At 35.6% G+C, this 16,359-nt stretch overlaps 1 protein-coding gene across 1 annotated transcript in view; it reads left to right on the top strand.

The window, feature by feature from the left end:
- Window positions 1-16,359, top strand: part of MAGI2 (membrane associated guanylate kinase, WW and PDZ domain containing 2) — a 1,285,084-nt gene that overhangs the window by 731,539 nt on the left and 537,186 nt on the right. The window contains exon 3 of the mRNA XM_073899397.1: window positions 4,237-4,356. Coding sequence (XP_073755498.1) covers window positions 4,237-4,356 — 120 coding nt within the window. The remainder of the gene's footprint in view (window positions 1-4,236; window positions 4,357-16,359) is intronic.

Genomic DNA, 16,359 nt, shown 5'->3' with positions numbered 1-16,359 from the left:
TGTACCAGTTTGCATTCCCACCAACAGGGCAAGAGGGTTCCCCTTTTTCTGCATCCTCGCCAACATCTGTTGTTTCCTGTGTTGTTAATTTTAGCCATTCTGACAGGTATGAGGTGATATCTCATTGTAGTTTTGATTCATATTTCCCTGATGATGAGTGATGTTGCTCATCTTTCCATGTGTTTATTGGCCATCCGTATGTCGGGGTGCTTGGCTGGCTCAGTCAGAAGAGCATGTGACTCTTGATCTCAGGGTCATGAGTTTGAGCCCCACCTTAGGTGTAGAGATTACATAAAAATAAATATATAAATAAACTGAAATGATATTTTAATCCAGGGCAACATATCTAAATTATTAAAACAAAAATAGAATGCAAATGTTCTGAATTCCAACTTTGAAAACCTTTCTGCTACACCATGCTTCCACTTCCCTTTTTAAAAACATGGGATGGTATAATACTATATAAATCTATTTCCAGCTAAACCTCTCTGAGGGAAAGATTCAAAGCATGCAAGGCTAGAAGGATGGTGGTGACATTAACAGAGGAACAGTGTAGAGAAAGTATGTTTCCATTATGATATTTTCCTGAAACGCTGAGTCAGATTTGTCACCCATGAGGATGGAATAAACTCTTTTTCAGACATGCAAAGTCTCAAAAAATGTAGCTCCTATGCAACCTTTGATAGAAAGCTTCTGACAGATGTGCTCTGCCAAAGTGAGGAACTAGACCACAAAAAGAGACATGGGACCTGGGAGAGAGCAGTACAGCACAGAAGAGGCAAAGTGAATGCCCAGGATGATGGTGAAAGATGATCCCAGGATGGCAGCTGTGTCGTAGGACAACATAGTCTGGAGTGGAGCAGGTTAGAAGCTCCAGGAGTGATTTCTTCAATACGATAAGCATGATGAAATATCAGATATGCTTGTATGTTTATCCAACAAGGAGGGAGTTAATTAATTGAATTATCTATTAATGTATGGAAAATTGGAAATGGAAACATTAAATCTAGCGTAAATGAAACTTATGCAAGAAAGGAAAATTAGTACACTACAAGATTCAGCTGGAAATAGATTTACCTAGTATTATTATTGTAAACATTAAATAGTAATCTAAACACAAGTTTGTTCTATTGGGAGAATGGGAGGAGGTAAGAAGGAGGAAGTGATGTGTAGAAGTGTGGGCAAAAAAGAGCTAAATCCTCACTTTGCTTTACTAAGAAATCAGGAAATAAAGTAAACAAACAAACGGAAACAAGGGACATCATAAATAAATTTTAAATGTATGGAAGTAAAAGAATCAGCTAAAAGAGTTAAAAGTCTTTGCCTTTGGGTAAAGGAAGGGTATGGGGAGTAGTGATGACAGTACGCTTTTATTTAAACACTGAACTCTGTAGAATGGTAGAATCTTCAAAATATCTGTATATTTAACTCTGATTTAAAAAAAGAAAAAAACAACTGAACTGCAAGAAGGCAGAAGAGAAAGGATTCATCTTAGCAAGATAGATGGATGATTGCAATTAAGGGTGAAGATAATGCAGAAAAGGAAAGTACAAATTAAGAAACTTCAGGGAATTTGACTTCAGATTATCTCTTACTTTATCAAAAAGAAAATGAGCTAATATCTTCTGCTGAAAGTCAAAGCAGTTGAATATTAGAAAATGGTGAGATTGTCACAGAGAGGGAAGATGTATAAAAAGATTGCCAAGCATCAGTAGTATCCAACTGATATTGGATAACCTGAATTTGTAGGGTGCTTTGTTAGTGCATGCTCATGGTTTTCTGTATCAACTGCAGTCTATAAACGAAATATCCAATAGTGAACTTGGGAGCTTATTAAGAGTTGGGAAATGGTGAAGGTGAACCAAAGGAGAGACAAGATTCTAGGTTGTTTCCAGCCCTTTAGAATTTAGAGAGGCAAATGAAGCCATATTTGGGGAACACCAGGGAAATTAGAAGAGATCAAGAGACTGGGGGTTATAATTATAAAGAAGACAAGAATGAAAAAAGAGGATGTGAGATGGATGTCAAAGATGGGAATTGCAGCATTTGGGATTATAGTGTAGAATTTCTTCAAGGCATAATGAGGTAGGTGAGCCCCCAGTCCAAATAAGCAGCCAGCGTCAAGCAGGTCCATGGCAACAGGTGACACTGATGTAGCCATTGGGAGTCTGTATCCCCAAGGCAAGAGCTTGTCACATTATCAGTCACATTATCCTCAGGTGCAATGTAGAGATGGAAAACCTACCCAGTGAACCAGAGTACTGATGGTCCTCCCTAAAAATCACAACCACAAACACATTCACTAGAGTTTGACACAGGCAAGCAACTCCAGTCAAGAAGCAGACCTGGAAATTGCCTTCAAGCATGTGGTTTTATGCTCACATTGTGGTAAGAATGCATTACCATGCTGCAAGCAGTTAATTAATCAAAGTGTGTAGCTTCTGAAATATGCAGCTAAATTAGGAAGGAAAATTTAATCTTTGTTATGTGATTTTTCTTAATGATTAGAGTGTGTTCTAAATAAACAGAAAAACAAATTGATTACCAAAAACTATGTTAATGTGCTTTTAATTCAGAAGGGTTAAGCATATAAAAGTCAGGATATTGAAAGTTAAGGTTCTCATAGAAACATTAATTTGACAAAATTATGCATCACTAGGTGTGGGAGGTTTATATTTTATAGCATAAAAGCAGTAGGAAATATTGCAAAATGTGGCTCAGCTGAACAAAATGAAATAACAAATTTAGGGGAAAGTCATTAAGTGTGATTATGGAAAAAATTGTTTTGCAACCTCCAAAGAAGGGTTATAAAATCTAATTTTAGGAAATAATGCCTTCAAATCTTTTCAAAAAATGTTTTCAATGGAAATTATTCATTTTTATCAAAAATCAATTTCCCTAACAGATTGTATGTTCTGACATGAGTTTATGCCTTTCATTTGCAGCTCAGATTTGATCCTAATAGACCAAAAGAAGAGCTGACTGGCTATTTTCATGGCCTTGTTCATAAAGATTTCATAGACTGAAAATTAAATGTAAGGGTTTAAAATATTTCTTTAGTATACAGAGAATATGGAGGAAATTTTAAATATGAAGAAGCCTGCCAGTGTACTAATACTTGCTTCTATATTTGACCTCTGTGTATTTCTGTAAACTATTTGCATATTATGGATTATGGAAATTGCAACCTGATCATACAAAATGTTTTATTTAGGTAGCACAGAAAAAAGAAAAGAACTTAAGGCATGTTCAGAGAAGGAAGTACACCAGAAAACAAACCTACAGCCTTTACTATGTCTCTATTTTCATTCCTGCCTCATGCACTGGACAGCAGGTCTGGAAGCTTGAGTTCTCCAGTACACCTGCACTGAGCCATAGGTGGATGTTTCTGTCACTTTGACCCCAGAAGCTCCATTCATTCTATAGGAAACAGGAGTGGTGGACCCATGAAGCGACTCCTTGGAGCATGTCACTTCCCAATCCAATCAGAACTAAAGGCAAGAAGGAAGGAAGAAAGGAAGGAAGGAGGGAGGGAGGGAGGGAGGGAAGGAAGGAAGGGAGGGAGGGAAGGAGGGAGGAAAGAAGGAAAGCAGACAGACAGGCAAGCAGGAAGGAAGGAAGGAAACTATTACTAGCATTATAATACTACCTCAATTATCACCAATTCCAACTATTTAATTAATTTTAAGTAATAATAAAGATTTTGTGTTCCTTTAAATCAAATATATTTTTTGGTGCAAATTAACAAATGAAAACCAAAAGTACCCTCACAAAAGAGATCATGAAAATATAAAGATAAATCAACATGCTGCTAACATTTCTATTTTCCATTGTATTTTATGTCATAGCAAGACAATCTACAGAACAATAAAGGTTCATTCATAGAAGTGAGATATGTAAATTCCTGAGCTAGCAGACTCCTGGCCCAGTATTCAAAACACCCCTTCAAAAAAGGCACAACGGTCTGCATTTTTCACTGGAAAAAATCTATGCAACCACATTCCATGGCAATGAACTCTTTATAAGCTTGTTGAAGAAAAATCTTTGTATACTTACTTTAATCTTTAACCCCTGTTATTTTCTGTTTCCAAACAAACAGAAGGACAAATGCAAACTGCCAACTCGCAGGATGTACAAACAAGTGTTACTGAATATTCAGAAGTATGGTGGTATTTCTAAAGTTCAACAACAAATCACTTAAGAGTCTTTCTTTGTTTTTAAATTTTCCTTATTCAGGCACCACAAGGCCACATAAGGAGGGTGAGGTCCCTGGAGTAGACTATATTTTCATCACCGTTGAAGATTTTATGGAATTGGAGAAAAGTGGTGCTCTCCTAGAAAGTGGGACTTATGAAGGTAAGCACAGCTCTACTGCTAAATGTATTCCTTGTTGCATCACATTTTTCTCCTTTGATTGAGATGCATTAAGACACCAGATTACCAATATGCTACTGTGTTTGGGTTGAGAGCTTTAAAGAGGTCATTTCAGAAACATATTTGCTTAAAAAAAAAAAAGTTAAGCTACATCTGGATTAACTCTACTCTTCAGATGCCAAAAGATATATATATATATCCCCTGAAGTAGGCTTGGATGGCATCCTGAGGCTAAACTGTGTGTGATCTTCCAAATAAATTATCTTCATCTCTGGAGCATCTCAGGGCTTGAGTTCCAGTCCTGTCATTATCTCTGTGTGGTTTTTCTCAGTTTCTTCACTTCACTGGCCTTCACTTGCCTCCCATGCAAAATGATGAAGTAGGAAGATATGATCTCTGCATGCTCTCCAAAGCTCTGGTCTAATAGCAAGTCTCCTTGTGTACCCGAGTCAAAAATGAACAGTAAATGACACTGAAAAATTGAATGTGGGAAGTATGTTTCAGGGGAAAGAGCACTGTAACATGAGCCAGAATCTCTCTCAGTTCCAAATCTGGCTTTATTACTTAACCACTGTAAATACTAAATAACCCAGTTAGTGTCTCTGAACCTCAGTAGAATTAGCTGTAAATGGGGAATGGTAGCATTGAAAAATATAAATAACATGTTGATATGATCACATTTCTACCTTTAAGTGACATCTACATGCATATAGTGTAAGTCTAATGAAATTATGTATCTGTGTATGCATAAAGAAACTTTAAAATGATATGACTAAAAAAACGGTAGAGAACACTATTTTTATTCCTATTTCACAGTTATTGTATGTGTGAACTATATTTATATATTTGTTATTAACTTGAAAGATGAATCTAGTTGACTGTACTATAATTAATAGTGAGTGATACTAAAAACAAAACTAATAATATATACATTGCTGCTTAGTGCGTAAAATACCTGAGGTCTACCATCAGCAAATAAGTTGGGTTTGGTATCAGTTTGGCCGTCCACTTCCCCCTTCATTTACTTGTGGATGCCCGGTGGACTATAGTTATTTAAGAACTTAATATTTTAAAGTTGCTAGAAGTATTAAAATCTCTTCTTTTACTTTGCACACTCCTAAGGTAATTTAGGCTGAGACATATGCCTATTTTATGGCTAAGACATTTACTTGCTTATTGCCACATTTACAAGAAATTAGCAAAAATATCCAGGAAAAGAAAATGGCTTTACACATGAGTATTGTTTCTTGTTCATACTGTCAAAAATGAATAATAGTGGAAGTTGACTGAAAATATTTTAGGGGCGCCTGGGTGGCTCAGTTGTTAAGCATCTGCCTTCAGCTCAGGTCATGATCCCAGGGTCCTGGGATCGAGCCCCACATCAGGCTCCCGGCTTGGCGGGAAGCCTGCGTCTCCCTCTCCCACCCCTGCTGCTTGTGTTCCTTCTCTCGCTGTGTCTCTCTCTGTCAAATAAATAAATAAAATCTTTAAAAAAATAAAAATAAAAATAAAAATAAATATTTTAAATACAGGAGCACCTGAGTGGCTCATTTTGTTAATGTCCAACTCTTGATCTTAGCTCAGGTCACGATCTCAGGGTCATGAGATCAAGCCCCATGTGGGGCTCCATGCTCAGTGGGGAATCTGCTTGAGATTCTCTCTCTCCCTCTTTCTCCCCCTCTGCTCCCTCTGCTCATGCTCTCTCTCTCTCTCTAAATCTAAAAAAAGAGAGAGAAAATATTTTAAATACAAAAGCTGTGTTTGTCGTATAACCGGGCTTACACTATATGAAAAATAACTATCTGTATAAATCATAGAAAATACTCATATCAAAGAAGTCAGAGTAAATGAACAATAAATTTTGTACTATATTTTCCAGCAGGCTTTGTGACATTATTTAGTGGTATTCATTAGTTTGCATGTCTGCCAATAATAATGCATTGTATTTAATTACCTTATTAAATATTATATTTATGTCACAAAGAACCAGTGGCTTAACATAAGGAGCATTCCAAGAGTAATATGATTAATAATATGATCTTTTTTTTTGTAAAAATAAAGACTGTGTTAACTGTATAGAAAGTGAAAAAATTAAACCAAGTGTCCGTGTTAAATCTCCACTGTTCTCATGATAAACTAGATGCCATGAAATTTAATAACAATATTTAAAAAAATATAGTCTTACTTAAATTTTAGGTTCCAGTTAAATTTTGATGGAACTATCTTGAAACTGTATAAACGTAGCCAAGTTTTGTGAGCCAGGGTGGGTTGTCCTGAATCTTCTTTAGACATCTTTTCAGTATTGGGAGTTTAGTTTCCTAAAGTTTGGTGCCAGCTTGTTAATTGCCTCCATGTCCATAGAACTGATCATTGACTAATAAGGCTGATTTATATATATGACTTTGGGCAGTCAATACCATTGTTTGCAAATACACATGGTGTACTCGGATGAATAAGATACTCCTTTTTCAGGTCAAATAACCATTTAGGCAAACATCTAGGGAGTATTCTCAAATCTCGGGATCTTTGGATTTTTCTACAGTTACAGCTGAGGAACCAGTAGAATTGACATTCTAATGAAAATCACTATTATTCCTTCAGATTGATCATAAGCTCTATGCTCAGGGTTACCACTTAGTGTGTTACTTGTCAAGGAAACCTGAGGAATGCCTTTTCTGCAGTTGATGCTTTCAGAATATATAGAATAACAATCATGTGCTACTCACCTAGACAAAGAAAGACCTGAGAGCTTTTATATTTGTCAAACTTTCATGATATCAATCTCTCATAAGATTTCTTCAGTAAAGTCCTGGTTTTTCTGTTATATATTCCTCCTTCTGCAGTGTTTGGGCCATTGCTCCATCCTCCTTGCTAGAACATTCACATGCCTTCTCAGTACTCTACAGCCCTCAGCCAGACTAAAAAATTCATCTTTGATAACTACAAGTCCACTAAAGAAAATAAGAAATTGAGTTACTCTCAGTGTTAAGGTTATAGACCTGTTAACTATGTTGGGTCCTTAAGACTGATTCCAACCCACACACCAGAACATCAAGACTGCTGATGCAAATGGAGGTAGGGAGACAGCCCCTGCTTCTTCTTTCTCATAAATACTTAACAACCTAACTTGTGCATTTCTTGTCAGGAACTGGGAACCCATTCATTTTTTTTTTATTAACAAAGATCAAGGAAGTCCTCTATAAAATGTCTAGTTAAGATGCCCATCATTGAGAAAACCAGTCTTATAGTATTCATCCCCACCAATCAGTTTCAGAATAGGAGACACCTACCTGAAAAGTAGTTAAGAGGAAGAATATAGTCTTTTAAGTATTTCTCATATGTATGCATTTTAGTCTCACTGTCAATAATTCTAAGTTTAATCTTGGTGAATATATGTACTGGTACTATATTCCGTAAGATGCCCAAATAATTTGCTGGTCTTGATTTAGTCTTCTTAAAAATTGGGGCAATATTACAATAAGTGAATATATGTAAATAAAATGCAGTTTGTCCTTTGACTAGAAACAAAATGGACTGTCCTGAATTGCTGATCTGCCTCTTAGAAATTGGCTCAAATTACTTGCTCCAAAAGAGCAATTCTTTTACTTACCTGAGGCTGCAAGGAAGGCCTTAGTGTGCTTGAGTTACTATCTACAGTTATGCCACATGATCCTAGGCAGAGTTTTAGCAGATTCTTAAAGTCTCTTCTCTGCAGCACCAACTCCTCGCTCAGTCTAACACCTCATTTCAGTCTGCTATACAACAGCTGCTGAGTGCCCTTGCCATGCATATGGCCCAATGGACTTGGTTCTGATGGATCTTGGTAAACAGCCTCTTTTTCATGACTTGGATGATCCCATCCTTACCTTTTCATATTGAGTCAAGTTTAAAATTAAGCTAATAGAACAAAGCCCAGTGGTGAGCCTGACATAAAATCAAGTAACAGACGGTATGAACCATTATGTCAGGACTGAAGGTGTAGGCTTCATATGAAACACAGACCACAGAGCTCTGTTAAATGCAGATAATTCCTTTAGGATTAAGATCACATGCAGGTATGAGTGAGACACGAAGAGGTCTAAATAAGTGAGTTGATCTGGTAATCTAAAGGATAAGTACTCTAAGTGTCGGGAAGGAAGCTTTGTCTTTGGGAACTGTCCAAAGTGCTGAATTACCCATGGCTCTAAACCCGTGAATCCTGCCCGACCTACTTCTTCCATTTGTCTGGAGTGTTGCATTCATGGTTTCACTGAGCATTCGCACCAGTTGTTTGCCTCAACCTTTGTTCTGAATGTCATTATTAACTAACCCCATGTCTCCTGAGCTGTGCCTGGAATCTCATTTCATTAACTCATCTACTGAGATCATCCACAGTCATGTTCCGGAGCAGCACTTCTGTCATATCATCCACTACAGTATTTTGCTGTTTTGCTTTTAAATGGAAACAAAGCTATTTTTCTATCTATTGGAGAAGCCACTGATCCTAAACTTCAGTGTTTCCTTTTAGATAGACATAAGCTGGGGCACCTGGGTGGCTCAGATGGTTAAGCATCTGCCTTTGGCTCAGGTCATGATCCCGGGGTCCTGGGATCGAGCCCCACATTGGGCTCCCTGTTCAGCAGGGAGCCGGTTTCTCCCTCTGCCTCTGCCTCTCTCTCTCTCTCGCTCCCTCTCTCTCATGAATAAATAAATAAAAATCTTTTTTAAAAAATAAAATAAAATAGATAGATATAAGCTTATTGTAATATTGCCCCAATTTTTAAGAAGACTAAATCAAGACCAGCAAATTATTTGGGCATCTTACAGAATATAGTACCAGTATGGCACTCACCTTCACCTCAATTCTGTGATTTCTCCTAATCATGGACCTAACACATATGGACTTGAGTCTACTGCAAACAGCACACCTAACTTCTTAAACAATTTTATTGCAGGGACTGTGAAATTCAATATGTTCTCTTCTGTACATAAAAGTATGGTCCTTCCTGGTGTAGCACATAAAATCCTATAAAAAAATTATTAAGTACAGGGGCATCAGGGTGTCTCAGTCAGTTAAGCATCTGCCTTTGGCTCAGGTCATGATCCCGTGGTCCTGGGATCAAGCCCTGCATCGGGCTCCCTGCTCAGGGGAGAGTCTCTTTCTTCCTCTCCCTCTGCCCCTACCCCCTGCTCATGCTCTTGCTGGCACATTCCCTCTCTCTCAAATGAGCAAATAAAAAAAATCTGTAAAAAAATTATTAAGTACAAATAATTTTCTATGAAAATAACTTAAGCAGATCATGATGAGAGAAAAGATACAACAAATTTTACATAAATCCATTTCATTTTACTAAAATCAGCATCAACTTTTTTAAAAAAATCATAGCCTTGATACATTTATTATTGAAATGTGAATTTCTATTTTCAATCAAGATAGCATTGGGTGATAAAGGGATACTGAAGCCAAAGAAAAATCATTACTGGTACTATAAATAGTGTTGAGAAAAAACGTTCTTTTATCAGTCCAAGTTTCTACCCACTGAAATGTAAATAATATTTCCTGAAGGGCAGATCAGTGCTTAAATTGATGCTAGGATTATTGTCATTCCAGGAGACCAAAATGAGATAAAATGTCATTGTTTTTCCTTTTCCCTTACACTCTATTACAAGAGAAAATGTTTACCATATAAATAATAACCTTTATAACAACAGTAGATTCTTGGAGCTTGCAGTTAAAGGGGTCCAGTTGTTATTATATATCCAGATTGTAACATGTTTTTATTTTGATACTTGCTCCTTTTTCTTTCTTTTGGCAATATTCCTACTGTGGAAGATTCTAAGCCATACATTTGGGTGTTCATTTTAGGAACACTAAACATTTACACATAAAGCTCATTAAATCTTTATTTGACCCGTAGAGGAAAACACATTAGTGAAGTTTTACACCCCTTTGGGATCTTATAATGCCAATTTTTTTTCTTTTTTTCTGTAAGTGATTTAATCTGTATTCAGAGCTATTGACAGAGAGTGTATGATTTTTGCATGCTGCTTTGCTCTTGTGTAAGGCACTAAAACTAGATGTATTATTGTGCATTAAAATGTGACAAAATATCCTTTTGGTTTGGGACCTTTTATAAACCCAGCTTTTTCCAAAATATGTAATGCAAATGCCTCTTTCTAAGTATTTTTTTCTCCCAAAAGAGACTAGAAGAAACAAACCAAGGAATTAATTAACTAATTTAATACTATCATATAAATTATAACTTAAAGACTAAAGTCAAGGAACATGAAATGACTTGCTTGTTATTACCTAAAGTACAACATTAACCAGTTTACTATTAGCTGTATAAATTTTTGTTCAATTGTAGTTAAAAGGAACAGGAGCAGCCTTTTTGGAGCATGTCATTAAAATAAATCCAATATTCATGGGCATAGGACTCACTTCTTCAGCTCTCTCACAACCCATAATGATAATAATAATAGGTGAAGCCTAGGTTTCCAAAACTGTGATAATCAGAGTTTAATTAATTTCCTTCAAGCTCATGCCTTTAATTACAATGATTTCTTAACTCCTGTATACATCTCTTATAAATTTTTGTCTGAAACAAATTGAGACTTCACCTGAAAAAAATATAATGCCCCTCATTTAGTGGGAAGAAAAAAATGCATGACTTTAAAACTTTGACTTGTATTTCTTTCCACTGCTTCAAAAAGCAGAACCTATTTGCCTTTCCTGATTGGATGAATATTTTCAAACCCTCTGAGTTGTTTTACTTTATTTTTTTCCTTTTGAACAGAAATTTAATTTGATGTCAAGAAACAACAAACACAATTGATGCTTACATCATTTACCTGTCAAGTTCAAGTCAGCTTATTAAACATGTACTACACACATAGAATTTAACTAGGTAGGAAAGGTGCATAGAATAGTTCCCATTCACAATAAGCATACAATCTGTTGAGCAACTATAAGCCATAACATGATGCCAATATAATGCTGGAAGACAATGACAAAGATATACTACAACTCTTGTATGAACAAACACAGGAATCACTGAAGCCAGTCTGAGAAAAGAGAAAGTTAATAAAGGCTTCTTGAAAGTTTTAACAATGTAGTTTATCTTGATGATTAAGTAGGAGGTAGCCAGGACAATTAAAAAGTAGGGACAGGGCACCTGCATGGCTCAGTCAGTTAAGTGTCTGACTCTTGATCTCGGCTCAGGTCTTAATCTCAGGGTGGTGAGTTCAAGCCCTGCATTTCACAGACTAATGACTTGAAAACTATAACTTAACATCCTTCTCTACAAAAGTCAATTTTATATCTGAATTTCAAATCTGAAAAGTAAAACTTCCTGAGACTTTCTTTCCTTATATCTTCTATACTTCTGCTCTGAAGAACAGAAGAGTCTAGCATATGATTGACCATGAATATTATTTCTCTCAGGATAAAGAGAAATCACCAAAAATGAAAAAAAAAATAGCCCCCTCATTTTTATTGCTAATTAAGTATTTTATTTCAAAACATGGTGACCAATCTCCAGAAAAGTTACAATAGATGTAGATAATTTTATTAATTGTTTTTATAAGCTACAAATTTCATTCATGCACAAAAACTATATCTGAAATTTTAAGGCCTCTATTGATCATCCTGCAAAGCATACATGTATGCACAGTGCTTTCACTAAAAATTATGAAGTAACAGTCCTAAAAATACCCTGCCGCCCTGTGTTTAAGTAAAGCAATCATGTTGTAGAGGATTCACACCACATGAAAGCTCTTCCTTGTTGAAGGCTTGGAAACTCTGGCAATTAAGGAAAATAGTTCATACACTAGATTAAAATTTAATATGGTGAAGCAGTCTGTCCTTCCTTATGTAATAATCAGCTCTCTTAGATCTGTTATAGGCTGTATTTGTTTGTAACAACCAGATAAAATTGATAAGTGGTCAACGTATCTTGTCTGCATGAGACTGTTTTCATGAAAGCTAATTCTAAAGACCCTACAAATGTGAATTTTAAAGGACCAGTAAAAATACAGATTGATATTAATTATTAGTTATAATAAAATGGAGAGTTTGACTTATAAGCCTATTTATATTAGCTATGCTGGCCTCCCTTCTGTTCTTTGAACAGAACAAACACATTCCTACCCATCTGGGATCTTGAATTTGTCGTTTTATTTTCCAGGGCTCCGTGTCTTCCAAATAACTACATATTCTATTTTCTCACTTTAAGATACTCATTTAAAAGTTGTCAGGACACTTACCTGACAACCGTATCCAAAATTGCACCTGCCAACATTCTCCAACCCCTTCCTCTGATTTGTTTTTCTTCATCGTAGTTACTATATAAATGAGATTATAGTTTGTATCTATTTGTCTATTTGGTTATTGTCAGTATCCAAACCACATGAATGTAAACTTTAAGAGATCAGATAATTTATTTGGATCATTGTTAATTCTTAAGTTTAGAGTGGTCTCTGGCACCTAGGAAGCACTCAGTGAATATGAGTTGAATAATGAATGGATGTCTAGTTTCTTTCCTCAGAGTCAGCAATGGAAACCCCTTAATCCCCATATGGAAATTCAGCCTAGCCTGAGACCCTAGGACACATCCCCTTCCTAATTCAAAATGTTCTAGGTCAATAGTATGGAGCTGCAGCACCAATTTGACCTCAGAATCTTGTACTAGATTAACCTTGTATTATAATTGTAATAATTTTATTCTTGTCTTAATTCTCATGATTAACCTTGTGAGTCCCTGTTCTGAGTTCCTATATGTGTTTGTCTGTCGGTACCCTACAAACTATAACACTGTCTTCAGAATACAGTTCTTAACTGTATTGCTATGGCCATTCCTCATAGTCTGTTTTTTTTCACTATGGTAATTCATGGTTTGTCAAATCACTCAAAATCAAAACCTAGTAGACTTGGTCAACAAAACTATATCTCCCTTTAAACCCCCTCTCCACTCAAGTTCTGTTGATTGTACTTACCTAAATACTTCTTGGTATTACCATTAGGCTCATGGTAATTGCCCTTTTGTATAATCCCTGTCTTGTTCATGTTCTCTTTATTTTTTTCCATAAACATTTCAAAGACTTTCCTGATTTTTCTACCTTTAGTACAGAAAGTCAGTGAACTGTTGGAGAATAGAAGTAATGAGGCCAAACCTTTGGAGAGATAGAAAGATCCTAGGTTGTATTAGAAAATATGCAAGTTCAGAAAGTTATTTTAAAACAAAGGAATTAGTATGTGTGTTCTCTCACTAAAGAAATGTAAAGACATTTTAATTAACGACATATGGTGCTTGGAATGTATAGCATTTCACTAACATTTTCTGGCTGGTTTTCAATAAACTGTAAGGGAACATGAGTTTCCTTATTATTCTTTTATTCTTAGAGAATTAATGGAAAGGGAATGGAAATAAAATTTGATTCCATTATTAATTCTACGCTGCTAATAAGATTTCTACTCCAACCTCACCTTTCTCTTTCATTTTACATGAGGGTGACTTTAAATTTTCTTTTAATATGTGAAAGTTCAATTTCTTTCACCACATAGTTAATGGACAAAATGATAAATATGAAAAATTCATAATTTAAACTGGAATACTGATGATAACCCAAATACTGAACATAACATATGGAGTCAATAAACAAAAAGTTTTAAATAATATACAGCAAGCTCAAACTGAAATGAACCTTATGATGATTGGTAAATCAAAGGAAAAGACTTGATTTAAAATTTTCCAATGAGTTTTCTTTCTCCTCACCCCCCCACTTTCATTCCATACATAAGAATGTTACCTCAACAGGCATGCATTTGACTAGAAAAACCTGCCCTTTGGCACTGTGAGCTGATATTGGAGGGTGCTATTTCCCAAAGGGACCTGTTCCCTCAAGGCTAGCCCACAAGAACAGAAAGATTTCTCCAGGTCAGGTCCCTCTGGATTATTTCCAAGAGGATTAGATACTTCCAATTTCTACTCCCATTCTCTGAGTTCTCCATTAAACTTCCAGAGAAAAAAATCTACTGATGCAGCTATCTGGTTTCACTAGAGATGAAGCAAGCATTACTACACTTAAAGTATAACTTGTCTCAAAAAAGTGTGGTTCCTATCATTTCTACCTTCAAGGATGTCCAGGAACACTCATTTTCAAATAGTATTTGCAAGTTTGGCAACATTAACTACTCTCCTCTCTTCTCTTCTATCCTCCCTCAATTTAATAAGTCTCATTTACAGTAAAATGTAGCAGCGAATTAGGAGAGGTTGCATGCAATGATTTATGTAAGGGAGAGAGAAGTGGGGACGGAGACTCCTGGAGGCTGACACACTGATGGCCTGACAGTGATTGAGGACAGGAGAAAAGTACAAAAAGTGTACAGAAGAAATTAAAGAACAGAGTCACCTAGGGTCATTTGTTCTAGGGGAAGCACTCATCAGTCTCCCAGAGGACAGCAGAGTATTGCAACCCAGCACAGCTATTGATTTTCCTAATAATGACCCTGAGGTATCCAGAAAAGGTTAAGTCATACGCAGAAAAGTAGTATTTGAGAAAGATTTCCTTCAAAGGTGATTAAAATTTAAAAGTTTGAACTTCTGAAGGGAAAGGCTAGAATATTCACCTAAACAGAATACCAGAGTCCCTGAAAATGCCAAGCAAATGAGTTGCAATATTTTAGCTATTTTCTGAGTAGAAAAAAATTATATATGTATTCAAATTTATATTCAAATTAACACTTGATTAAATTGTCTCAATAGTTAATTTATAAACACATTCTATAAATGCAAATACATGATGTTCTTATATGCCCAGAACATTTGAAGTGTATATGAATATACTTAAGAAAAATGACTAGATAGTTTCCAATTATAATGAAGTTAGAAACTACATATTCTTTGGCCTTGGTAATGTTTGTCATATATTTTTTTTTAGTCAGAAATCCTATATGTTGTATATTTGCAAAGCACTAATGAATATGCTAGACTTAAAATAGATCTATAAATAGATCTAAATATAAATAGATCTATAATACTATTGGTGCATTACCAAACTGTTAAAATTAATGTATTAATAAAATGCAAATGTACAAGTTTATCCATTTTTTTAAAAAATCTTAGCATAATAGTATGCTAATATTACTTTTCTCACTTTTTGAGATAGTCACCTGTCCCCCAAGGACAGGAGTGATAGGTATAGGCTACTTTCTCAAAGCCCCAATTGGGAAGGAAATACTATATCATTACCTTGGTTTGTTTTCATGAAAAGTTGACATTCAGAGTGTTATATATACTCATATTTGAAGCAAAACATATTAATCAGAAGTTAAAGATATTTTATACTGGTAAACTTTCTTGCCCCATTATATTATCACATTTTTCCTTCATATTCATAGTCCTGCCTTTGCACTAACCTTCATTTTAGTACTCTTCTTGTTTGTTTTCTTTTCAATTATTTAGCTCCTGTCATATTTTCATCCTGTCACAGTTTAGATTTTTTTACCTTTATTTATATAGTTATTTTTTTATGTTTTTATTTAAATTCCAGCTAGTTAGCATACAGTGTACGATACAGTGATTCAGCACTTCCATACAACACCCAGTGCTCATCAAAGTGTCCTCCTTAATCCCCACCACCTATTTAACTCATTCCCCCACCTACCTCCCCTCTGATAACCATCCGTTTGTTCTCTACAGTTAAGAGTCTGTTTCTTGGTTTGCCTCCCTCTCTTCCCCACCCCCGTTCATTTGTTTTGTTTCTTAAATTCCACATATGAGTGAAATCATATGGTATTTGTCTTTCTCTGATTGACCGATTCTGTTTAGAATAATACTCTCTAGCTCCATCCCTGTCGTTGCAAATGGCAAGATTTCATTCTTTTTTATGGCTGAATAATATATGTACCCCAGTGTTTATAGCAGCATTATCTACAATATCTAAATAATGGAAACAGCCCAAGTGTCCATCAACTGATGAATGGATAAAGAAGATGTGGTGTGTGTG

Source organism: Callorhinus ursinus, unplaced genomic scaffold, assembly GCF_003265705.2.
Source record: "Callorhinus ursinus isolate GAN/ISIS: 27379988/994484 unplaced genomic scaffold, GSC_fseal_2.0 scaffold12, whole genome shotgun sequence".
Lineage (NCBI taxonomy): Eukaryota > Metazoa > Chordata > Mammalia > Carnivora > Otariidae > Callorhinus > Callorhinus ursinus.
The sequence above is the reverse complement of the archived record's forward strand: the minus strand, read 5'-3'. Positions and strand labels throughout refer to the sequence as shown.